At 38.6% G+C, this 25,749-nt stretch overlaps 1 protein-coding gene across 1 annotated transcript in view; it reads left to right on the top strand.

Annotated features, from left to right (window-relative positions):
* Nucleotides 1-703: 703 nt before the first annotated feature.
* Nucleotides 704-25,749, top strand: part of LOC117294011 (guanylate cyclase soluble subunit alpha-2-like) — a 74,466-nt gene continuing 49,420 nt past the window's right edge. The window contains exon 1 of the mRNA XM_033776527.1: nucleotides 704-928. Coding sequence (XP_033632418.1) covers nucleotides 704-928 — 225 coding nt within the window. The remainder of the gene's footprint in view (nucleotides 929-25,749) is intronic.

A 25,749-nucleotide genomic window follows, 5' to 3' on the forward strand; every position in this document is an offset into this window, starting at 1 on the left:
TAAAACAGTGGAGTCAAATTGCACTTGTATATTGAACCTGTGTTTGATAGCATTCGACATTGATGGTATGCATGTATTGACAGCAGTTTTAATATTACCGGTCTACATGTCGGAACGATGGGAGCGCAATGATGCTGTGGTGTACGTGTAAAACCATTGCCCGCTAGCATTGCACTGTCTAACTGTATAGCCAGTCAATGCCACTATAACCGTCGTAGTATAACTAACATCAAACAAGGCGTTGATCCGTCACTCCACAAATAAGCCGGCGCAATCGACTAATCAGCCGAACCAAGTTGGACCTTGCTATATAATATCTAAAAAGTTAGCTTGACTACACGCCAGTTCAACCCACATGGGAACAGTGTCCTCCTGTCATGGCGTTATATCAAGCTCAGTCCTGACTTCCATCAAGCCAACAACCATGAGCTCCGAATGGATGTGACACGGCAACTCGTGACTCTTACAATTCAATTAAAGATTTCGTTTAATCTCATCATCGCGTGGTTGAACTAAATGTAGTGTATCCACACAACGCTAACAAACTCCATATTATATACCGGTAGTGCACTCCACGGAACCAGACTATAAGTTGATACCTTTTCAACACCTTGGTCTCATCGCTCCTGATTTTGTTTCAGCGGAGAGCAGGAAAAACACAAACTTCTTGATTTGAAAACAAAAACCCAAACAACATTCGAAAATGTGTAGCTATATGAGAGGTAAGTCCACCCCTAAGGAGATTTCACCTGAGGATGATGACAGCCAGGGGTATCACCTCTCACCATCGATGCTCACATCACCAAATGAGGTATCAACAGCCTCAATGGTGTCTGTTCCTGGTGAGGCTGAGTCGGACGAGCCTTTAAGAAGGAGGTTAGATCTGAGGAGTCTCAGTGAAGGAGTTGCAGCACTCGTCTTCCCATCGGTAGGTAACACGTCTTCGTTTTCATTCAAATTGACTTTTTGTGAAACGAACTTAACAGTAAACCTTTTCAAGTGTAAAGCATCATACCATTATAATCCTACATTGTGGAGGGGTCATGACCTAGTGTCTTTGCATTATTGATTATTGGTATTATCGACTATTACAAAACATCCATTATTGACTACTGTGGTTGCCTCTTTCGTACAATATTGTATCCGCGTGTGTTTAAATTATCTCAAGTCTTTCCAAGGGTAAAATAAAAGGGGTATATCATACTCCCTACAGTGTGGCGGGGCCACAACCGAGTGTTATTTGACGTTATTGAATAGATGTTATCGATAATTACTATATCTCTCATTGATTATTGACTAATACTAAATCCCTCACTGACTACTGTACAATATTGTGTCATCATTGTTATGTTTAAATTATCTCAATTAGGGTTACACATTTCACAGCGTGGTACCTCTTGAATCCGCTTCGTATTGAGCTGTTCTAGGGATAAGAAACACTGACCTCTTTGAGGTCATACCCCTCTGTGACTTCTTCATATCATTACAGCAGGTCGTATGTGGCGTACACCACTATGACATCACCGTGCAACCCACTGTGACCTCATATTATGTGTACCCGACTATGATATCTTAATTTCATACCAGGAGGTCATTTGTACCATACTATGACCCCACCGTGACCTATTCATATCAATAGATTTAGTGAACCCTACTATGACCTCCTCATATCATACCAGTAGTTCATAATGTGCACCCAAGTATGACCTCTTTATATCAAGTGTACCCCACCATGACCTCTTCATATCATACTATTAGGCCAAAGTGTACCCCACCATGACCTCTTGAAATAATACTGGTATGTACCTAAAGTATGACCACTTCATGACCTATTGAAATAATACTGGTATGTACCTAAAGTATGACCACTTCATGACCTCTTGAAACAATACTGGTATGTACCTAAAGTATGACCACTTCATGACCTCTTGAAACAATACTGGTATGTACCTAAAGTATGACCACTTCATACTGGTAGGTCATATCTGTACCTTAGTATGACCTCTCTATATCATGTGTATCCACACTACGACCTCGTCATATTTCATAGAAGTAGGTCATATAATCATGTTGTATTTAATACCACTTTGTTAAATTAATAACACAATGCTATAATTTCTATAATGTATGCATACATGAAATGATAGCATGTACATGTACCAGTTCTTTCTCATATAGACAAAAGGTCGGTGACTGTTTACCTGCAATCATCCTAAGGTTTTCTGTCTCTGTGCGAATTGCCTGCCCGTATCTTCTTGTTACTGTTTTGATATGTTTGTCTGTCCTGGGGCATCTCAACACAAGCCTCGGCTTCTAGATGATGCCTCCATACTTAATTTATATATTCTCTGTCTTGTTAAAGACAGTGGACACGACTGGTAATTACTCAAAATAATTATTAGCATATAACCTTACTTGGTGGTAACGAGTAATGGGGAGCTGTTGATAGTATACAACATTGTGAGAAACGGCTCCCTCTGAAGTAACGTAGTTTTCGAGAGAGAAGCAATTTCCACAAATTTTCAGATTTAGAATTTGAGGTTTCGAAATTGAGCTCAAATTTTCACAGGTTTGTTATATTATGCATATGTTGAGATACACAAAGTGAGAAGACTGATCTTTGACAATTACCAATAGTGTCCAGTGTCTTTTAAACAGCCTTGTTTATTGATTACTCCTCTATAAATAAAATGTAAGCTTGAATTGAAAAAAAAATTGAAGGTACCTTGGGTAGTTAGTCGGTAGGATTACGCTCGGACTCTTCAATTCAATACAGTGACCGCATAGAGCGTATAGTATAATTTATAGATGGTGCTGGAAAATACACCCGTGCCCCAAGGGTAGGCACAGCATGTTTGGTCCGCTGTTAATTATGTCATATTTTCGGCATGACAATTGCCGGTGAAGCACGTAGCTCTGGGTGAACGGGTAGTACATTGACAGACAGACGAAAAAAGTGATTTCTCTGTTTGGGTAAAATAATGCGGTGTTAAGATGTTCAGGCATTGGACACGTTTGGTAATTTGTCAAAGACCAGTATTTCTCACTTGGTGTATTCCCAACATATGCATAAAACAACAAATCTGTTAAACGTTTGGCTCAATATTAGTCATTGGAGTTGCAAAGGAATAATGCAAGTAACACCCTTGTTGCATTACTTTGTGTGCTTTTAGATGCACAATAAAAGGCTTCGGCTGCAGTCTTTAATTAGTTGAGTGAGAAATTACCTCTTTTCCAAAAACTACGTTTCTTCCGAGGGAGCCTTTTCTCACAATGTGTTATAATATCAATATCTCTAAATGCTCGCTACCAAGCACATTATGCTAACAATTATTTTGAGTAATTACAAATGGTGTCCAGTGCCTTAAGATGTCAAATAACAGGTCGTAGAATGTCAGATGGGTATATTAAGATAGGGTTCACTACACACGCGACGTAAAAGCCTAAGACCTCGTTCACCTTCATAGCCCATCGCGTGGCCGGCTACTATAATAAAGATTATTATTAAAATATCATTGGATGGCTGCAGCGGTGTACTCTCTTTGTCAGCATTACTGTAAATGGCCGCACGTCAAAATCACCGTCTACGTGTCACAATGCACTTTGCACCGTAATAACGCTTTTTAAGGGTCCACTCTGACTTGCCTAATTTGTTATGGAATTGCATTTACGAGACATGTGGCATCATTTTACAACACACCAGCTTAAAATACAAATAATGTGGGAAAGATAGTAGTAACGCGCTGAGAGTGAATTCGTAATGAAGTTTGGCCCGGGCCAGACGGTGTGGCTATTTACCATATAAAGCCATGAAGCCCAGTTTTGTGGTATGGCGGACCCTTAACTCGTCTAATTCTTAGCGTATTCAGAGTATTCGGCCCCTCACCATCACGCAACAAAAAAAGGCGGGAATTCACCCGCACGGCGCGGGAAATAAAAAGAAGCGAAAAGTAGACAGGACGCCTTGAGGAAATAGCTACATAGAGTGTGACTATACTATCGGGTTACACCAATCATCCAGGTTACAGCGTGTGTAACCTGTAATCACCACCCTTTCATTAATCTCGGGCAAATCACACCGGCCCAAGTCGGCTTGTTTACCCACAATTTCCACACCTTTCTTCACCTCTGCATCCTCAAAAGAAAGAACAAATACAGAAGAAGTCCTTCCTGTATTTACTCTGAGACGCTCATTCCTGTGTATACCTTCTTTGCTATCCAGCACGCATATCGATGCCTCTTGCATATTTACTCGCCGTCGTGAGATGCCAGACGGTTCAGGTACTCAGACCTCTCCCTCAACATTGGCCCGACTGGAGAGTCTCCAATACGGGGCTTGAATTCTGAAACTTGGCTGTTAAATTCTTGAATTTGTTATAGTTTCTTCTCCCATTTGGAACAAAATATCATCAATTATACCGTGATGTATAGGTACTTTGTGCTCGTATTTCCAGGCTAATATTCTTGTTTAAATAATTCTTGAGTTAAAAAGCTGATCAGTTCTCTATTTTGGTGGTTGTGCATGCTTATTTTAAAGAGTGGTTCTTAAACCGCCATAATTCAATGAACCCTTCTGCAGATGCAAATCTCCTCCAAACACTGTGTAGAAGTATAGGCCCACACCGTTGATATGACACACCGGCTGGTCTGAAAACCGCAACGCAACTTTCTGCAGATGCGAATCTCTTCAATACAGTGTATTATATTACACCAATGATATGACAATATTTACTGATGAAATAAGTATTGTTTAACTCATTATTGGATTCTATAGCCGACCAGTTCTCTATTTTGGCGATGGTGCACACTTTTAGGTCTGAAAACCATCATCACGCAACTTTCTGCCGATACAAATCTCTTCAAAACACTGCATTATACACTATTGATATGACAACTGATGAAAATGTAGTCTGAAATTAATGAATGTGGGTCAAGTGCAAAGCAGGCATACATAATGTGAGTTAAAACTGTTGGACTGTCCTCTCTCCTGCAGTTAAGTAGGTCAAAAGAGGGGCTTTAATGCAGTAATTCTTAACACGAGCTTAACAACACATCAATAACTAGGCAATAATGAATGCAATACACAAACGCAGCTTTAAAGGGTATATGTATTATGGTAGTGCTGACAAAACAGCGCCGACAGTGTTCATGCTCTATAAATAAATAACAACTCTGTGAAAATTTGTCCTCAGTCCATTGTGTGAGTCAGGACTCGACAACAAGTGAAAACCATGCACATTTCCATTGTGAAAATACATTGTCCTTTAATATTGGCTGTAACAACCTATAATCAACGGTTAGGGTTTTCAGATACATTTTTCTTGACTATGACTTCATTCCAGAGAGAGAGTTTACACACTCTGGTTCTAGTATGATCTTAATGATCAGTCAACTTTCGAACTTAAATTTTAAATGGAGATGTTTGTTACACCATCCTTTTCTTCGTTTAAAGATCAACACATGTCACTGTTGGAAGTCTCGCGCGTATTCGAACACATTTTTGGATCACTTTGGTGCCATGTGCATTGGTTCAATGCGTGAATAGACACTTTAAAGGAACACGTTGCCTTGGATCGGCCGAGTTGGTATTTGAAAAGCGTTTGTAACCGTTTTTTATAAAATGCAGATGGGTAGAAAGATGTTGTAAAAGTATAGAATACAATGATCCACACAAACATGGCTCGAAATTGCACGGTTTTCCTTTTATACCTCGTCGACTAACACGGTCGGCCATTTATGGGAATCAAATTTTTGACTCCCATAAATGGCCGACCGTGTTAGTTCGCACAGTAAAAGAAAAACCACGCAATTTCGAGGCAAACTTGTGTGGATCACTGTATTCTACTTTTAAAACACCTTGCCAACCATATGCATTTTATTAAAAAAAAATGGTTACAAACGCTTTTTATAGACCAACTCGTCCGATCCAAGGCAACGTGTTCCTTTAATGGGGTCGCTCAATGTTCGAATAGGCGCGAGACTTGCACATTCTATTGCCATCAAGTCACCAAGTCCAAATGTCCTGACTCTCTTCAGCTATTTCCTCCCAGAGAAGAAAAATACTCATATGTTACAACAAGGAGTGACAATCAAACCAATAATCATAGCGAAACATATCGCTTGTAACTAATCGAATTATCCATCAATCACACGAGTCAAGGCAATAACGCAACTGCCACAAGAAAATAACACACACACACGTGCTTTTAAATTTAACGGAAATTATATTGGCAATTGGAGCAAATACACAACGCCTAATCCTTAACGAGCAAACCATACGGTCTTTTAAGTAACTCTAATCTTTACCAAAAAATATTCGAGGACTTCGTGAAAGGCTTGTTATGCACTGAGTGTGTATTGGGTACTTAACTAATAATACAAAACCCGGTGGAAATAAGACAGACATGGCTTGGAGAACAGTCACGATATCATTATTTTTTCTATCTATGTATCAAGTGTAGAAAACAAAATAAAGTAAGTAAGTAAAAAAAACCTTAAACTTTTTTTGGTTTCAGGGTTATTGTTTGAATAGGATGTAATGTTTTTTAAAATTAATTATTTTTGACAAAAAGTGACATAAAAGGTTGTTTTCAAGCACGGTCTAGATCAACAAAATAAATATAATTTTTGCTGTTTTCTCACGTTTTTGAGGGAAACAATCCAAACATTGCCTTGTTTACTAAGAATAAGTAAAATTTTTAATGTTGATATAATTTACAGACAGAATACACATTGTCTAAGTTCTGCATATTTGGTCTAAAATGGAATTTCATTGATGGATCATTATCTGTTATATCCAACGCAAAACCACTCTTGTACATTTTGACGTAGTCTTCAGTTTCAAACGGTATACAGTATCTTTGATGAGAGTGTTTGTAAGCTACACAATGAAGTGTACTGATAACAAAAGAGGTCCACATAGTGTAGGGACTTGTGACACTCTAGGGACTGACACACGTCCACACAGTGTTTTTTGAGGAATGCTTTTTCCTTAAGTGTACATATCAAAGGGAATGTCCACAGAGTGACGGCAACACAGAGATTTGTTTGTGTGTGCGAGGGAGGGGGGGGGGGGGGGGGCGAGGGTAAGGATACGAGGTTCTTATCTTTACCCAAGCGACCCTAGCACGATCGTTGACTAGATACCAGCGAAATTCAAACTCCTTCCCAGGACACCAAAGCTACCCACTAAGGAGCCCCCGGGCCGTCCTCAAACTTTTTGTTGTGGAAGATAGAAGACTTAGATACAACGCTGAAGATGATCGTGATTACCGCGGTGTGTTACTTGGGACCCCATCTGTGGCTGCCAAAGAATAATGGATGGGGCATTTTTTTTTCTTCTTGTGTAGGTTCAAGTCATCGGGCGTGGGATGGAATTTAGTTGAGGATTTTGTTGGTTGGAGGGAACGCTGGAGGCCGTAGTCCTCTTACAATGTGAAGGGGTCGGGGGGATAATACTCTAGAGAGAAAACGATTGGGGGAGAGGGCAACTCGCTTTAATGAGCTCAGATGTTGTTATTTCTGAATCGATGAAGAACTGCAAAATGTGTACAGCTTCACACCTTTAAAGATCATGCAGTAAATTGTCAAGCAAGATTATTGAAATCAGTTTTCGATATTCAGTACATCTTCAAATATGGCTTATGGGTCAAAATTCATAAAGTCCTTTAAACAGAAATGGTGCTTCAAAATATTGTGTTTGGCAAGTAGGCAGAATGCAGGGAAAAGATTATATACATGAGACATTATATTTTGGCTGGTAACCCTTTTTCCTGGTAGGCATAGTGTTGTTCTGCTTAGCTATTTTTTGTGCTTAACCATCAGCTCTGTGAAATAAGGCGCTGGTCGATTAATTGATTGATTGGTTGATTAAAATTATTCAGATACAAATATACAGAAAGCTCGTGGCAAAAAAACTCGAGTCAGTGTTAGCCTTCTTTATGTGTTTCCCTCTTGGTAAATATTTTTTTTGAAAATTATTTAATTATCAATTATAAAGTATTCAACACTACTCAGATGCTTCTTGTATAAAAGAATAACCACCAAAACCATCGACAACAAAAAATATCAATTCTGGTAAATTGAAATTCGTGTCAATAGTTGTTGATCCAGAATCTCTTTGAGGTTTTCTTTTAATCGCATAAGGCACGCCGATAAAAAAAGAAAATCTTATTTGGTACCAAATCGGTTTCGGTATCTTCAGAGACCCAGGATTAAGGTCTGTGATGGAAATCTTCACAGCCCCAGTTAACCGTTCCACATAAAACGAAAAGTGATTGGACACCCAACGTAAACATATGACGTCAGGGCGAAAGTAAGCCAATTATAGCAAGGCTTTGATTTCTCCCGAGAAAAGGCCAATCGATGGGATAGAAATAGAAGAATAATTCCTGCAGGTTTTGAGTAAACTTTTTTTCTCTCTTCATTTGACAAAGGTCTTTGACCGCCACAACAGAAAGGGTTTGTACTCGTAGAACATCAGCCTCCGAGTCAGAAAGAAGAAGCTTGCCAAGTTTTTCAGGTTCATAACCTCGCGCAATACGAAGATCTAATAATATTAAAAGATAAACACTCAAATTGGGTCACCGAAATGCCATGCCTGCAGAACTGAACAATGATTTGAACTTGTGCCCCGGGCCAGTGGTTTGGTACATAACGCTGACCCTGTATAAGCAATTTGCAAGCCCCTCCAATCAGAAAGATGTTGTCTTTAGAGGACTTTCTTATTCCGAGGTGGAAAATATTCACGACATTGATATCTTTGGAATCAGTATACGAGAGCCTTAAAGTGGTAGTCGATAGCACGTAGGGAGATAGAGTCAAGTCAAGTTTCGCTCTTCTCTGTTCAGCAGATAAAAATGTATCAAATATTCAATTGTATGGATAGAGGATACCACACCAAGCTGTTGAAGTGCGTATGAATGAAATACTACGTTAATAATGTGCATCAAACCCGCGCTTTAAAAGCTTCAAGTTCCTATCAAAATAGTTGGTACGGTGTTTTTTTAGAATGCGAAATAACAAGTTACTGATAACAACGTGGGTTCATTATTCAGAAAAAGCAGCAGTTTTTCTCACCAGCCCTGGGTTTTGGTCATAACTTGATAATAAATAACTGCAAGATGGGTGTACTATTTTGAAGATGGACTGAATTACCTAAGTGATTACAGAACAGATGTAAACAATATAATGATAATCGTGTGGGATGGTGTTGTCAAGTTGTGCTGATTTAGCTAATCTAACACATACATTCTAAAACAAGGGCGAGTGAAACGGGGACGAGGTGGTATGGTAGGGGATTGACCACTCTAGACATTGACCCGATTTACCCGAAAGACAAACTCCACTAAAAAGGTTGACAATATGACGTCACCACTCCGCTCTCACACCCAAGTAACACCAACACAAACTGTCTATCTTGACGCGCAGTGGCGCGGCGATACCATGAAACTCCCTTTGGTATACAAATGCACTTTGCTGAAACTGGGAGAACAAACTTGTAAAGTGCGCACCTGGGCCATACGGATGCTCCAATTGCATCTACACGAATTCAAACCCCAGTGTGTTTATTTGCAAGTTTGGAATTCTCAAAGGCCGACATACATAAAAAAAAAACTTGCACCTGCTAGCCGTCATGTGGGACCGTCGGCAGGTGACGGGGTAGCTCATACCGGGGGTTTAAAGTCGTTTCACCGGCCTGGGACAGAGGCAGATGGTCCGGGGACCGAAACCTCGTCGATGGGGGTGGGGGGGGGGGTGTCAGTAATGGGATGGTTTAGAAACTGAAGTTTAATTAATACGTGCTTTGAGATCTAACTGACATCCTCAGCTGATGATGGAGCTGTCTCCAATCCCATTTAGACGAGAAGGGGGATCGTTTGTCACGTTTTGATGTCGGCAGTTTTTGACAATCACGCCACGCTAAGGGGCGTGTGGTTGACTTAAAGACAAAGCATAGATGAGAACTACCATAATCAACAGTTATTGTAATCAAGACAAATGAAATTGATTTACAGATTTGATGCTCCAGTCAGAACAAGCATCTTTCGCTATGTCCAAAGACATTCTGTGTTTGTTGAAAAAGTACGACGAATTTACATATATAGTTGTTCTTAAACTGCTGTTATAAATTCGAACCCTAACACAACAGCACGTGCTTCATAACAACTACAGTTCAAGTCTGAATCTTAAACGCAACGGGGAAAAACACGCAGCAAGGCTTTATTGCAACGATATTTATTTCTAAGTGGTGTGTGACGTCACGTCCACTCTTTTCGGCACCAGCACAAACCCTTCAGGGGTTAGAAAATTTGGTCCCCCATCAGAAAAAAAGTAAGATTTCACAGTCTCGATAAGAATAAAGAAACCCCCTGCCTCCGGTCATTCCAATACAGCGTGTACTCAGAATATTGCTTCGTGTATTAATTTTCGAGATGACTTGTTACAATAAACACTTATACCACAGGGGCTGAGCGCGGGACATTCCTCCCTTGTGTGTTATGGCGATTGGGCTATTTACTTTTTCCCGCGTAAAAAAAATGTGAATAAAATGAGCGTTGTCGTCTGCGAGGTTTGGTTCGCTGTAACATCTACGCGATATCTTTCCAATCAAACATTAGTGCGAATGTGTACAGCCAGCTCATTTTGAGGTGAACATTTCTACATCTGTTTTTCTTGGGGTGTCCCATTAAATCAAACTAATGAAACGCCACGCGACAACGAGGCGCCATCTACCAATATGAAGTCAGTTTGGGTTATTGGGTCCCTCCCATACAAATTAGTTTCCTCATCATGAAAAAATGTATACAATTTGTAGAAAAGTTAATAGCGCCGTAACAATTTGGTGTGGGGTGATTGCGTCATTGATCGCGGTAAACATTTTGGCGTTTGGATTAAAATTCATGTGACGTAACACTTTGAATGAAATGTTTGTATGGATTGACGTCATGAATGCTGTAATATTTCACTCAACGACGTGCCATTATTCAATTAGATTAAACAACAAATGTATTATAGTTCTATAAGTGGATTAAACAGTAGGACCTAAAGGTGATCTTTCTAAAAGTTGGTTAAACTGTTTAAGAATATTGGGAAGTCACAACTCTGTACGGTCAATATTTAATTAATATATAACTAATTTACTTTGAGGCTGAAGTGTCCTTTCAAAGCCATTGGATACTTTCTGAACAGAACAAAAATTAAAAGTTCACAGATTTACAAATAACTTACAGGGTTTACAGGAGGTAATGTTGAAAGACTTCCCTTGAAATATTATTCCATGAAATGCTTTAATTTTTGAGAAAGCATTAACATAATTATAAGTTCTCGACATCGAGAAACGTCGAAACGTGCGGAAACAAGGGTGGGTTTTCCCGTTATTTTGTCCCGACTCCGATGACTGATTGAGCCTAAATTTTCCCAGGTTTGTTATTTTATATATAAGGTGTGATACACGAAGTGTGGGCCTTTGGAAAATACTGTTTACCGATGTTGTGTGATTGCTTTAAAGGTGTGGTAAACATTTGGTTTTTAGAACCGTGCAATTGGTTTAATCCTATACATATGGGTGTAGATACATACAAAAATTGTAATGTTTTCATTGCAAAAAGTGGCAGTTTTTTTGAGATATCGCCGAAACTCTTGAATACACATCTGAGAAATTTGTCTGCATGAAACTGTTCTCAGACTGTCTCTCAAAATGCTACACATTCTTACCATGTAAGCTTGTACGGTCATTTATTTTTGAAGTAATTACCAATGTGTAGTGTATGCAGACTCAGTGATCTATTTATAGAAAATTATGTCATTGCTTCACGCGAGATCTCGTTGTACGAGAGCTCTGTTGTTTTGCTTGTTTTTAACCACGTGAATAGAACCCGAGTATTGGCGCAACGTTACACCCGTTTCCTTGTCTGTTATAACCTATATTGACGACGTAAGAACACAACAAAAGGTACCCCCCTTTAAGAACAAGACAAATGAAAGGATACACTCTTTTCCCAGGTCATGTTGTTTTTCACACAATCGTCTGGAAAGATGTTTTTCCTTCTCAAACCTACACGATTCTCCGGTTTATTTACCGGACAACTTACGCAGTCTTTTCCAGCGTCATTGACAAAAGGAGTCAAGGTACTAGACCTCGGGCCAAAGTAATGAATTTCTGTGCAGCAGAGATGGGTGTCTATAGCGTAATAATAATAATAATAATAATGAAAACAGCTAACGGGGGATTGGAGTAAACAGCATGAAATACAACCAAAGCATTGCTGCCCTGCAACCGGTACATTTAATTAACAGCTTGACTCTCCATCAAGATGGGCTTCGTATAAGTACTATTTATAGCGACATATTAAGTTTAACGAGGCGTGGAGGATGGAAATGAACCATATTAAAGGGAAGGTACACGTTTGGTAATTGTCAAAGACCAGTCTTCTCACGTGGTGTATCCCAACATAAGCATAAAATAACAAGCCTGTGAAAATTTGAGCTAAATTGGTCATCGAAGTTGCGAGAAAATGATGAAAGAAAAAACACCCTTGTTGGACGAGTTTGTGTGCTTTCAGAATAAAAGACTTCAGGCTAGAAGTCTTTTATTATTTTAGTGAGAAATTACCTCTTTCTCAAAATCCATGCTACTTCAGAGGGAGCCGTTTCTCACAATGTTTTATCCTATCAACAGCTCTCCAATGCTCGTTACCAAGTCAGTTTTTAAGTTAATATTTGTTTTGAGTAATTACCAAACGTGTACCTTCCCTTTAAAGACTGTTTTTTGTTGTTGACAATTATAAAGTAAATTGTCTAATTAATGTTCGTTACTGTTTCCTGTGTTGATTATTGGAATGAGGACCGTCTTGATCATAAATTTAAGACAGTGGGAGTGCTGTCTTTATATATAGTTTCACCACAAGAAAAAAAAAAATGCATTTTTAGTATTCATTTTGAAGTAAACATTTACACAGTGGGAAGCACAAACATTTTGAACCTGCACAGCTATACTTAGACCAGTTAGAAATAAATTAAGAATTAAATAAAATGTCTAACTTCAATAAACAAACATTAAACCTACTCTGAATGGATGTAGAGAATAATATAAACTAAATGTTTTATTGATGACGTCAGAGAATAACCTCATTACGACGAAATATAAATATACTCTAAGCAATATTTCTACTTCTTGATTTTCTTTTCTTTTGCCCTCTTTCCTCCTTTGTAACCCTAACCTTGAGTGACTTTTTCTAGAGCCATGTTATTAGCACTCACCATTAAAACCAAAAACGAAAATTCCTGAAGAAAAACGCTCACATTTCAACGAAGACTCTAGACTACCTTCAATAACGGCACAAACACACGCGCATTATTGGTTATGTTGTTAAATGCAAACGACTGTAAATCACATTGGAGAGGTTAGGAATGCCCACATAGATCCAACTGAATGTCACGGTATGTCTCAAAGAGACAGCATTGATACAATTTTGTTTAAAAAATACTTTCTTTGAGGTACACGTAGTCTCTATTGGGATAGGTCCAATTTAAATTTCATACCCCACCCCTAAAGTCTCTTTTTGAAACTTCTTCAACATGCATAAAGATGCTTCAATTTTGTTTCTTTTATTTTGTTTTACTCGGAAGCTAATTAATCAAGTTGGTGCACAGTTTTCTTCAAAGAACTTGAGAATTCCATTTAGTTTTGCCAACAATAGCAATGTTGTTCCTGGTGCTACCTTGATGACCAAAGAGAGACCGTTAATACTCTCAAGACAAGGGGTGACCTCACCCTAACTGACCATCTCCACTGAGACTGGTCATCTATCCATCCCTCTGGACTTTTAGGAGCCTCGTGTCACCGACAGTCATCCCTCGATGATCAAAAAGGGACGGTTAATATTCCCCAGACAAGGGGATGACTTCAACCTAACTGACCATCTCCACTGAGATCTTTCATCCATCCATCCCGGGCCCTCCGGACTTTAGGAACCAGGTGTTACTGGCAGTCAACCCTTGATGACCAAAGAGAGACCGTTAATACTCTCAAGACAAGAGGATGACTTCAACCCAATAGACCATCTCCACTGAGACTGGTCATCCATCCATCCTCTGGACTTCAGGAACCAAGTGTTACTGGCAGTCATCCCTCGATGATCAAAGAGAGACCGTTAATACTCCCCAGACAGAAGATGACCTCAACCTAACTGACCATCTCCTTTCAATCCCTCTGGTCTCCAGGAACCTGGTGTTGAGGGCAGTCACCTCTGGGTGACTGGACCGTGATATATTCACCAGTCTCTCGTTCATGGTCGGGACACTCCAATCAAGAACACCAATCAGGCAATGACATGGATCACTCCACAATGTAAAAAAACACTTGACTTGATTCAATCCTAATTAATTTGACTATAAATTGATTTGGTTTGTGTGGACATTGCGTGTTTGTGTGTATGTTTTCTCCCCACGGTCAGTACTTTTTGTATGGTATTACAAATGCAAATAAGTGGTAATTAATAGTGGTCAGCTTCTTTTAATAAGTTGCGTGCGATGATATGATAGTTAGACATTTTAATATGGGATTCCGTTTTAATTGTTAATTTGCAAGATTTATTAGTTCCACTTCATATCACGCGATTATTGCGTTTCTTAATGATTAATCACAGTCTACGTGTAGCCAGGGAATCTTAAAGAAAGACATTAAGGCGTGAAAACTTTGTTTAAAATTTCACTACAGTTTTAGAGTGTGTAATGTATAGTATAAACATGTTTACCTTTTTATGAGCTAGGTCTGGAAGGGCACATCCTTTTTTGATGACATTTGTATTGCCTTTGCCCTTCCCTGGACGACCCGTGTTTGTTGTTATTGTATTGTCCGTAGAATAAAAATAAATAAATAAATAAATAAAAATAAGTAAACTTAAAATGTGATTATTAAAATGATATTAACACAACAATAAAACATAAAAATATAGGCCTATACGAAAAGATGAAAATGAATAAAGAACCAAAGCCCTTCTTGTCTGCCCTAATCAATGGCTCATGAGTAATATTATGAAGAAAATAAGAAAGAGGGGAAAAAACAAGAAGGCGAATTTTTCTTTGTAAAGTGATCAGATCACAGTAGCACCAGCCATCCCGGAACAAAACTCACAATTGTCAAAAGAATTACGACCTAGAATTTAATTAAATTATGCAACTTGATATGCAGGCAGTGCATCTATATAAACCTCGGATCGATAGTTACAAAAATAGCAATTTTTCCCGCCGGTTTTTCCCGCTAAAGAAATTTGACCTGTCATCGTGAATCATGTAACAAAGTCATAATGTAATTTACGTTTTTATGGGGAACGTTTGTTTATCAAATTCATAAATTGGATTTCCAATGTTGTTATTGGTGTGTTTGTTTGTCACCCACTTCGTCGCATGATTTAGCGTTTTTTTTGTGTTTTTTTTCGCAGTGACTCCCACACCAATAAAAACATTGGAAATCCCATTTAGGAATTTGAAAAAATTAATGCATACCTTATAAGAAAAGCTCAATTACATTATGATACTTGCGAGAGATGCAAAAATTGTTTTGATGATTAAATAAATAAATAATTGGATTGTGAATGGTTAATTGAATTGATTGAATTAGGGAAACCTGAACGCCTTCCCAGGACGTTAACCCTATTTTGACTACAGTAAATTAATACATTTTCAGTCTGATTAAATCTATCTGACTCGGTTGGCAAGATTCAAAATTTATAACTATAAATAACTTACCTATACAGGTATTAAAGAGAAAACTAATACACAATTGTTTGCGGTAGGAAAATATATGTCAGTTTTGGCTTTTTCGTCATCTTTTAAATGAGATTAGAGGTTTTGTAATGTGTTAAAAATCAGGTTGATTTTCTTACGATGCAACAACTATTGCAACGAAATTTTACATTTACTGAACATATTTTCCATTTGACATCTAGGTTACTCTAATTCATGTTCAGGTCGGACTACTTCATTACGTCATCAACGCATTAGTTTTCAAGTAATTGTTTTAAAAAAAAACGTTGTAGGGGAGATGGCCTCAGCTTTTGATCCAAATTAGACCTTCTTCAAAGGAATTCAAACATGTTAAATATATTATATGGATAATTCATTATTCACGAAGTTATTTTCTTTTATGAAAAAGTATATAGTTATTTATATGATAAGCAAAGTTAATTATTTACGAAGTGAACCATTTTTAGAATGAACAGGAAGCAATAACTTACTCTTTGTGTGGATGGACAGAGTAGAGTCTATAGACTGGATCAATTACAACCCAATAATACGCCAACACAATAAAGCTTATTGCTAAACATAAAAATTTTGATAGCCAAACTAATAAACAATCATAAACATTCCTCGCAAAGTCTTCCCTTAATCCCTTGAAAGTCAAACCAATAAAATAAACCTACAAACAAATAAATGCTCTCACTGAATTATAAATAAACAAATATTTTCCACCGAGCTTTAACCGCAAGTTTTTTCTCCCCCTATAATCTTTTGAAAGTCCACCGAGCCACGAGGAAAACATAACTATTTTCACCGAGCTATATTCCTATTTGTAATGGCAAATAAATCATAATAATATCATGATTTATAACAACAGGTGCAAGTGAATGAAATGAGCACCAGACGTTTTGAGATATATCTGACTATGTAAATGGTATTAGTTATCATATATGTATGAGACTGGTAACCTTTACGTCTAAAAGCTACTGTTATAATTGGTTTCATGGGTTTCTATGCTCAACACCTATATAGCTGCTAAAATAATATATAAAGGGAGCCACTCACATGGCGTGTTCACCCGTGGGCCACTTTTCACATATTTTGTGCTTGAAAACACAAAACATTGTTTACTGTTAGTGTCCTTTCTTTTATTCATTAGAGTGTTTGTGGATAAGGCTGTATGTATATGTGTATGCTCTGAAATGGTTCCCCTGGAGCAATTTAAGTACATAACCATGCCTTTGTAAGTGTGATGTATTCCTAATTTATTGTTGTAATAAGAATTTCCCGTTTTGTATAACGTGAATTTGAAATTCAATTTGACTTTAACAACTATCTGCTAAGCAAAACTGAGTAGGATACCGTACACAGATGTTACGTGTGACATAAAGGTTTTGCTTGTAACCTTATTCGGGTAAGCAGGCTTTGTACTGCTTTGCTGCCTGTGTTATGCTCTATGAACTTGGCCCCAGGTGGCGTCGTTTTAGCCGGGAACCGTTTCTTCTAGGAAAACTAGAAACTAAGTCAAGCAACAGTATCCTGAGTGTCATTGGCTCAATATCAATTTCTACAAGAGACTACGGTGTAACTGTTTCTGCATTTCAAGATGCAAGAAACTATCCCAGAACAAAACCTCCCCATATAACATCTGGCACTGGCGCGGCACAGCTGACTTGTCACAGTCAGCCAACAACAGAGTGTGATGGTGTGTGTGTATGTTTAACAGTTTTATAAAGTTGACCCCAGACGTGATGAAACTTTAAAAATGTCAACTACTTCCATGTGCGTGATAACTACGCTCCAATATAGGGGCCACTGGTCTGGATGGATGGTATGTTGATATCATCGACACCGTTACTAACATGGCCACCAGACTAAGACTGCTGGTGTCTGGTAACACTTGTCCATATTTGATGGCCAACATTATAAATTTGTAAATGGTATATCGGGTGATGTATTACTTCATCAGCAGGTGCATGTGACACCAGACTAAAGAGTGATACAGGGTACTAGAGTTGTTTTTTTTCTGCGTATGGTGCGAGTCGCTATTTCTATCCGAACTTGAGTGTTGTACAAGTTATAAACAAAACTGTGGTTTGATATTTTACACTCTCTATGATTTACTCTCTGTGATTCAATAAGTATTTTTAATTCACAACTTATGAATCGAAGAATCAGCTTTGTAACCTACACATACCGTTACAAAGATAATGCAATCGTTGTACATTTAAATACATTTAAGTGCTGTTTGAAGCTTTGCATGGTTAGGATAAAATGAATTATATAATTAGCAAATTTACAACCGTGTGTAGGTGTCTTTGGGGAGGAGTGTTGGCTCCGAAAAGAGCTTTTGTGGTCTTAACGATTAAAATGGCCAATCTGCGCATCTCCAGGAGAACCCATTTTAGTTTATAAAATCTCTTCAAATTTTACACAGTAAGCTGTTCGTTAAAAAAAAAGGAAAACTAAAAGAAAAAAGTTAAACGCCACCCAAAAACAAGTTATAACTTTTAAAAGTGAGTAACACTGATCCTTGAATCGACCGCCATCTCCGAGGTCAAACGAGCACACGTGAACAACGGTATAGCCAATAATATGCCTTCATTGACCTCGGTTAATGGCACTGTTTTGGGGCTTGTGATGACACAAGATGGTTTATTGGGAGGGAAGCTGGAAAATCGACAGAAGATTTTGGTCAAACTTATCTTGCAAATAACAATATCTGCTCCTATAACGCTTCGATCAAGACTAGGTCGACACACCAGGGCCCCAGTTTCATTGAGCTGCTAAGCACACAAATTTGCTGAGCATTAAATTTCTTCCTTGCTAAAAACAGGATAACCAACCAAATTTCCACGCGATTTTCAGGATAAGCAAACAATAGCTGAGCTGAATACCAGTATCAAGCAATTTGCAACAAATGGAAATCTGGTTGGTAATCCTGTTTTTATCAAGAAAGAAAGTTCATGCTAAGCACATTTTTGTGCTTACAGGCTTTATGAAATTTTATTTTATTTGCATTGGTAACATTATGTCCTTTTGGTTGGTACAGATTGCAACAGCTAATTCTAGTTTCTCTTTTGTAAACTTGTACACGAGTTACGCCTTACATACGAAAAAAGGAATCTCCTAACCACCAAGGGAACTTAATTTGTGCTTAAAAGAACAAGACAAAGGAAGATGTGTACGTCAGGATTGTGGTTTGCTCGTATGTACGATACCCTAATATTCCACAAGCAGTCAATACTCACTGCGCAACAAGAATCTGCAGGGAAAAGTACTATTGATTTTCCCTTGAATAGTGGGAAGTATGTCATTGCACAAAGCGGGTTAGATTTCACCCACCCGCCTATATTTAGTTACTGGAGGTGTTTCTGTGAAGGGACAAGAAGCTTTAAAAGGGTTCAGATGAGGCCAATCTGAGCAAGGGGGTTTCATTGTGAGGCGTTTATTCCCCCAAATCGTTATTTTGGTTGGGGCTGATGTGCACTCTTGGTGCTATCTAAATGTCGTTAGGTTAAAGGTCTGAACGCTATAGCTTCTCTACGCGGCAGCTGTATCTCAAACATGGTATGTTAGACTAAATGTGAATAATCGGAAGTGACACTGTATATAATTTGATTTTGTTTTTATTCTGTGAATATTTTTTTTATGTGATCAATCAGGAACAAATGTACACGGGGCAGACAAGAAATGGAGTTGCCGCTGAGGTAACTTCATCGCGAGTGTTTGTTTTGTTTTGTTTTTAAAATGGGACACTTATTTTATATCCTTCTTGGAACAAGTCCAGCCGTGAATGATTGTCAACAACTTATTTGGGTAGGGATCTACATCTGTCGGCATCCTTTTCATCTGAAGGAAGCTGTCCAGAGTATACTTCTCCGTTTCTGATGTGCTCATCACAAGCTTGGATTAGGAACCCCATCACTCATTCCATTCATCCTAAATCCCCCAAGCGAATTCATGGAACTGCGTGAGCGTCGAAATTCAAAATGGCCGCCGTGTTATACAGTAATGCCCTTTGGGTGTTCCATGTAATAGGTTGGGTCCGTGTTCGGGTGGACTATAAATATACTGAAGAATTGGCTAGTTCAAGTTTCGCTGTCAGTTCAGTTTAACAACTCTATCTTATTCTGCAATGATCTTACTGTATAATGATGACGACAATAACACATCTAGAGAGTGAACACTGATTTAAACCTTTATAATTTACAATTTTTCCTAGACGACAGGCTTCCAATAACCAAATGAATAACTCAAAGTAATGCAAATCCACGACATTTTTTTTTGAATGGTCTCTTATACTTTAAACCAGCAAACTCTGAAAGTATAGTCGAAGTCCAACTCACAAGACAATAGAAGACGTGTCTCGCTAGCATGGTAGACAACTGTACTGCGGAGCTATACTAATTCGAAAGACTATATTAAAGTACTAAAAGTTCCTATGACAAAAAATAGACAAGAATAAGTGATGTAAGACGGATGTGACATGGAGCATCTTGGCTATTTAAAATGTGCCTCTCCATCTCATTTGAATAGCTAGACCTCCTTTTTGTTTGACCCCATCAGTGCAACCTTCCAAAGGCTAATTTATGACGTCAATTATAAAAGGTGCGTTTATAGGCAGTGAGGTTCCCCAAAATTGCAACAGTATGTACAGTCAGAGCAGAAAGTTGAATCAATCTCCCCTATCCCTATCCATTACTTGGTCAAGTTGTATCCGTGATACGTGCTTGATCATCGTAAGTAAGGATTATCGTTAGGGGAGGATGGTCAGATTGATGAACGGATTAGGGTTGGATTCTGTAGGATAATGGAGCGGTCTCTCCGAACATGCATTTGTTGTTTACATTCTCCCTTTTATGAGGGGTTGAGTAGTACAGTAGCCCTAAAATGTGTCACTATTTGGCATTGCCACTCTTTGAACTCGTAAAATTCAAAATATAGACGGTGTAATCGTCTCAAGGAAGAGTAAGTTTTACTTGGGATAAGTTACTGTCATTATGGTACCTTCATCTAGGAACATGCATTTGTTGTTTACATTCTCCCTTTTATTAGGGGTTGTGCATAGTACAGTAGCCTTGAAATCGACCACTCTATCATCATGTATCGTTCAAGACGGTACGAAGAAAGAACAAGTTTTTATATGATATCAGTTACTGTCATGATGGAGTGGTCTCAACGAACATTAATTTGTTGTTTACAATCTCCCCTTTATTAGGGGTTGTGTATAGTACAGTAGCCCTTAATTCTGTCACTTTTTGGCATTTATGCCACTATTTGACCTAATAGTTCTAATTACATATCGTTACATTAATCTACCAAGGAAGAATAAGTTTTATATCAGATAAGGTACTGCGTAACTTTCTCTACGAACATGCAGTTGTTGTTTCCCTTCTCCATTTTATTAGGGGTTGTGTATAGTCAGTAGTCCTGAAAATCAGCCACTCTTTGGCCATGTATCGTTCGAGACGGTTCGAATAAATAACAGGTTTATCTGAAGTTACTGTCAAGATGGTACCTTCCTCTACGAACATGCATTTGTTGTTCATCTTTCCCTTTTTATTCGGGTTTGCTTATAGTACGGTATCACTGAAATTTGTCACTCTATGACTTGGAATCGTTCAAAATATAGACGGTATACATTCACACAAGAATGAAGAATAAGTTTTATCTGAGATAAGGTTCTGATGGTTACTTAGTATGGATCAAATTATTAGAGGGTACCGTAATCCACGAATGAAGACAGAAAGTTTTGTCTGGGATAAGTTAGTTAGTGCGTTGATGCCATTCTCTGAGATAAGTTACTGCCATGATGGGAACTTGAGAGGAGTTAGTACAACAAGAGTGTTAGCTATACCTATTGAAAAGGTGTAATTAGAAACTCTATATAGAAGTTCTCTTAAAATAGCCCGGGGCTTTGTTATCTTTTGACAAGATAACTGAATGTTTTTTTGTATTTAGGGACAAGGGGTAACTTCAGTGGAGTTACGCTTTAACGTATACAACGTCACGTTCACTTCTTTTTCTTGCGAATCAACCGCCAAAAAGGCAACTTAGGAATAAGTGATTGTTTCTGTTTGGTCAATGAGTGACACTTATTTGATTAAAGGTCGATGACTTCCAATGAAGGCAAGTTTTCATTCCTGCTGTTCAAGATAGCTGATTGGTCGATAGCGTTGGTTGGTCGAATGGCAGCTTTTGATTGGATTATTAACTTTTTTGTATACAAGGGCGACCTTTTCATTGGTAGATGGATAACTTTGATTTGTCCAATGAGTGACACTAGTTTGATCGAAGGTCGGTGATTTCGGGTGAAGGCAAGATTTCATTCCTGCTGAGCAAGTAATCTAATTGGTTGATAGCTTTGGTCGGTCGAACGGCAACTTTTGATTGGATTATTAACTAAGTACATTCGAAAGGCGACCTCTTCATTGGTAGATGGATGACTTTGGTTTGTCCAATGGTCAATTTATGAACGATCGAATGATGATTTGAGGTTTAGCTTTCCAAAAAAGAAAAATAAAGTTACCTCGGAATGGCCGAGGGGCGACTTTGAATTGATGGGGGAAGACGACCTTTAATTGACCGCTGAGTTGAGGGCTTTCCTTACGGTGTGGTTCAACTCGACTGTCATGAGTCCTGCTATAATTGTACGGTCAGTACACTCGGTTATAAGGGTCAAGGGAAAAGCTTTTAGGAAACCATTAAAAGGACGCAGCAAGGAACTTGGATATTCTTACCCATGAAACTCAACCAGAAGAAGGTAAACACTCCAGCCATGACAGATGTTTTTAGAGAACCATCATCGGTTTGGACCTTGCTCTGACTCCAAAGTCGCCTCGAAAAAGGAATTTGAAAACTTCTCAACACCAAATACCAAAAAGGCGAAAATAGAACCAGTGAGAAAAGTCGATAAATTTAATTGGTTGGACCAATGAACCCAATGTATTGTCATCTCAACAAAAAGGAGATATACAAATGTTGTTTGATCTTTCATGTCCTGTTCATTTCAAATTCCTGTTCAGGTCAGAGGGTCGTATTTCATGGCTGTACTCAAAACAAAAATGTGTACTTATGGGGCCCTGCAAAGCGCGTGAATCTGTATGCCCCTTAAATCGCAGAATTCTGTGGTAAGCCGCCCACGACATTGACACAGCTGCTTCCTTTCTGTTCTTATACTTTCCTTCAACACAATAGGTCACTTTTCAAGGATACCACTAAAACCAGCCAATGAAATACTTTGAAGGATTGTTACACTTATTAAGTGCAGCCATCTTTCTTTTTTTCTGTCTTGCTCACATCCATCCAAATCAAGCCAATCAAATTAAGGTCGAATGGTGCATAGTCAGGTCCCATTTTGGGATGACCAGTTTTTATATTTTCATTTTGGTCGTTGGATATCCACATAAGCTTGTACAGCGAATTTCAATGTTTATTTTTAGAAATTAGATATTCACTGTACAAACCTATGTGAATGACAAATGTCCAATACAAAACTAACTTAATACTGTCATCATTTTGGGTATGATTTCTAGCTTGCACAAACAGGAAAAAAATATGAAAATGTCACATTCCGAAATGTCCACAAAGTCACGATACTTTATAACACAAACGACAACAAAGATCACAAACTAAAGTTTGGTCGTCCTTCTTGACGATAAATCCATCTAGACTGGATGTATTTTGTCATAATACGTTAGAAAACATTGGCATTGTTAGACAGTAAAGCAATGTTCAACCTCTTCTGACTCTTCTTACCAGAAAATAATGACCACTATCTTGCTCTAGCTCCCACACGTGCACCCAGCATGGGTCTAGGATACCCAGCTGCGCATCCCGCGTTTATTTTCAAGTCTCGCAAATTAAAGCAGCAAAATGCGTGACCCCGCGATGACCTCTCGGTGTCATCACGCGAGGTGCATGTTGTCAATATAGAAGTTATTTTATGGATATAGCACAGCCTTCAACTCGGGTACTAAAACCATCTTTACGAATTAGAAGCGATTGTTTCGAAGTGAGAACGTGAGGATGTTTCATCTGAATCAATAACTGAACCATGAAACAAAGATATTAATAACTGTAAATGATAAGAGTTGTTGGACAAAAGTTAATACAAATTGCACGGAGGACCTTATGATTCTAAGCATACGATTCAATTTACCCTTTCTCTTTATTACTATTCAACCTACGATTTCTACCTCCACGAATATATTCTCACTTTCCCTTCGTATACAAAACTTAAATAACACTTTAAAATCCCCAAATGATCGTAAACATCAAAGAAATCTGTGTCAAAATCATGAAGTACTATTTTGCCACGAGACAATTGACGTGAAGTAGCCTGCTATCGGTCATTACACCTCGTTCGAGGGTAACCCAATCCACGTGGCAGCTGACCAATTTCAAAAGCAACCGCTTTTATCCAACCCGCGCATTTAACCCGGGGTGGGTCCCTGTTTTTGCGGAAAACCAACAACCCACTCCAGCGCGTAACCGAAAACTTTCCGATTTAGCAAGATCGTGATCAAACTCGTAGTTTCTCGTCAGGTGGACCGACGCGTTTCACGGTCTCCCTGTTAAAAAGAGCTTACCACTGGGATGGGATGAGCCTACAGGGAGCTTTTAACCATCATCCCGTGCTCAGGGGGTAAGCGATACTGTGTGCTACACTACTCTCAGAGACTCACAAGGAAAGACGAAAAAGAAGAAAAAAAATAGACTCTGAAAAAATTCACGAGCGAACCCGAGAGAATGTCAACACTACACATGAGTCCAAGGGCGTCTCACTTTTCAAAGTTAAGGGCCTCTCTATGTGGGTGGAGAGTACAGTCGGGTACGGAATCGTCTTCTTAAGAGTTTGTATTAAGACAGCTGTAAGAGCTGAGGTAGAGGAGTTCCTTGATTCTTCTCATCCTTGATCGCTTAGGATGTAAGAAGCCCATAACAGCAATGGGTGGGGGGGGGGGGGGCAGTGAGTGAACCATTTGATTGAATTGTGGTTTAAAGGAAAACGTTGCCTTGGATCGGACGATTTGGTCTATAAAGAGCGTTTGTTAGCGTTTGTTATGAAATGCATATGGTTGGAAAGATGTTTTAAAAGTAGAACACAATGATTCACGCATATTTGCCTCGAAATTCCGTGTTTTTTCTGTTACTTTGCGAACTAACACAGTCGGCCATTTATGGGAGTCAAAATATTGACTCCCATAAACGGCGACCGTGTTAGTCGACAAGGTAAAAGGAAAACCGTGTAATTTCGAGGCATGTTTGTGTGGATCATTTTACTCTACTTTGAAAACATATTTCTACCCATATGCATTTAATAACAAACGGTTACAACTCTTCTCAAAGACCAACTCGACCGATCCAAGGCAACGTGTTCCTTTAATGTAAAGCAGGATGAAACAACAGCATGAGGTAGACCCCCCCAAATGAAGATGTGTGGTTATGACACTGATTAAGGTCATGAATGTCAAAATGTGTTCATGCTTATTTATTTGGCTGGTGAGTTACCCGTCATCAGAGCTGTTTAGATACCCATTATACATTGTAGCTATCATACATTGTAGCTCTTCTGGGCCCAATTTCACAGAGCTGCTAAGCAAACAAATTTGCTTAGCATGACATTTCTTCCTTAATAAAAACAGGATTACCAACCAAATTTCCATTTGTGGCATATTGCTTGTTACTGGTATTCAGGTGTTGTTATCCTGAAAATCAAGTGGAAATTTGGTCCTGAAGCTAGACAAGTTCTCAAACCGGACACAATCTACCTGGCAAGTAGACACCTTTAAACGCAAACCAAATATAAAGCTCTTATACGGTTACCGTTTCATGTAAAGAAGTTGATCTGTTATATTCAGTGGTTTCTCAAAGGTGAATGATTCATGTGAGACCTTTCCATTTCCTAAAACCACCGAAAAAAAGAAAGGAATCAATGCCCTTAAGCGAGATCATTAGCCACTTCGGAGTATCACAGCGACAGGAAATCATGTGCACAGATTT

Source organism: Asterias rubens, chromosome 8 (assembly GCF_902459465.1).
Source record: "Asterias rubens chromosome 8, eAstRub1.3, whole genome shotgun sequence".
NCBI lineage: Eukaryota > Metazoa > Echinodermata > Asteroidea > Forcipulatida > Asteriidae > Asterias > Asterias rubens.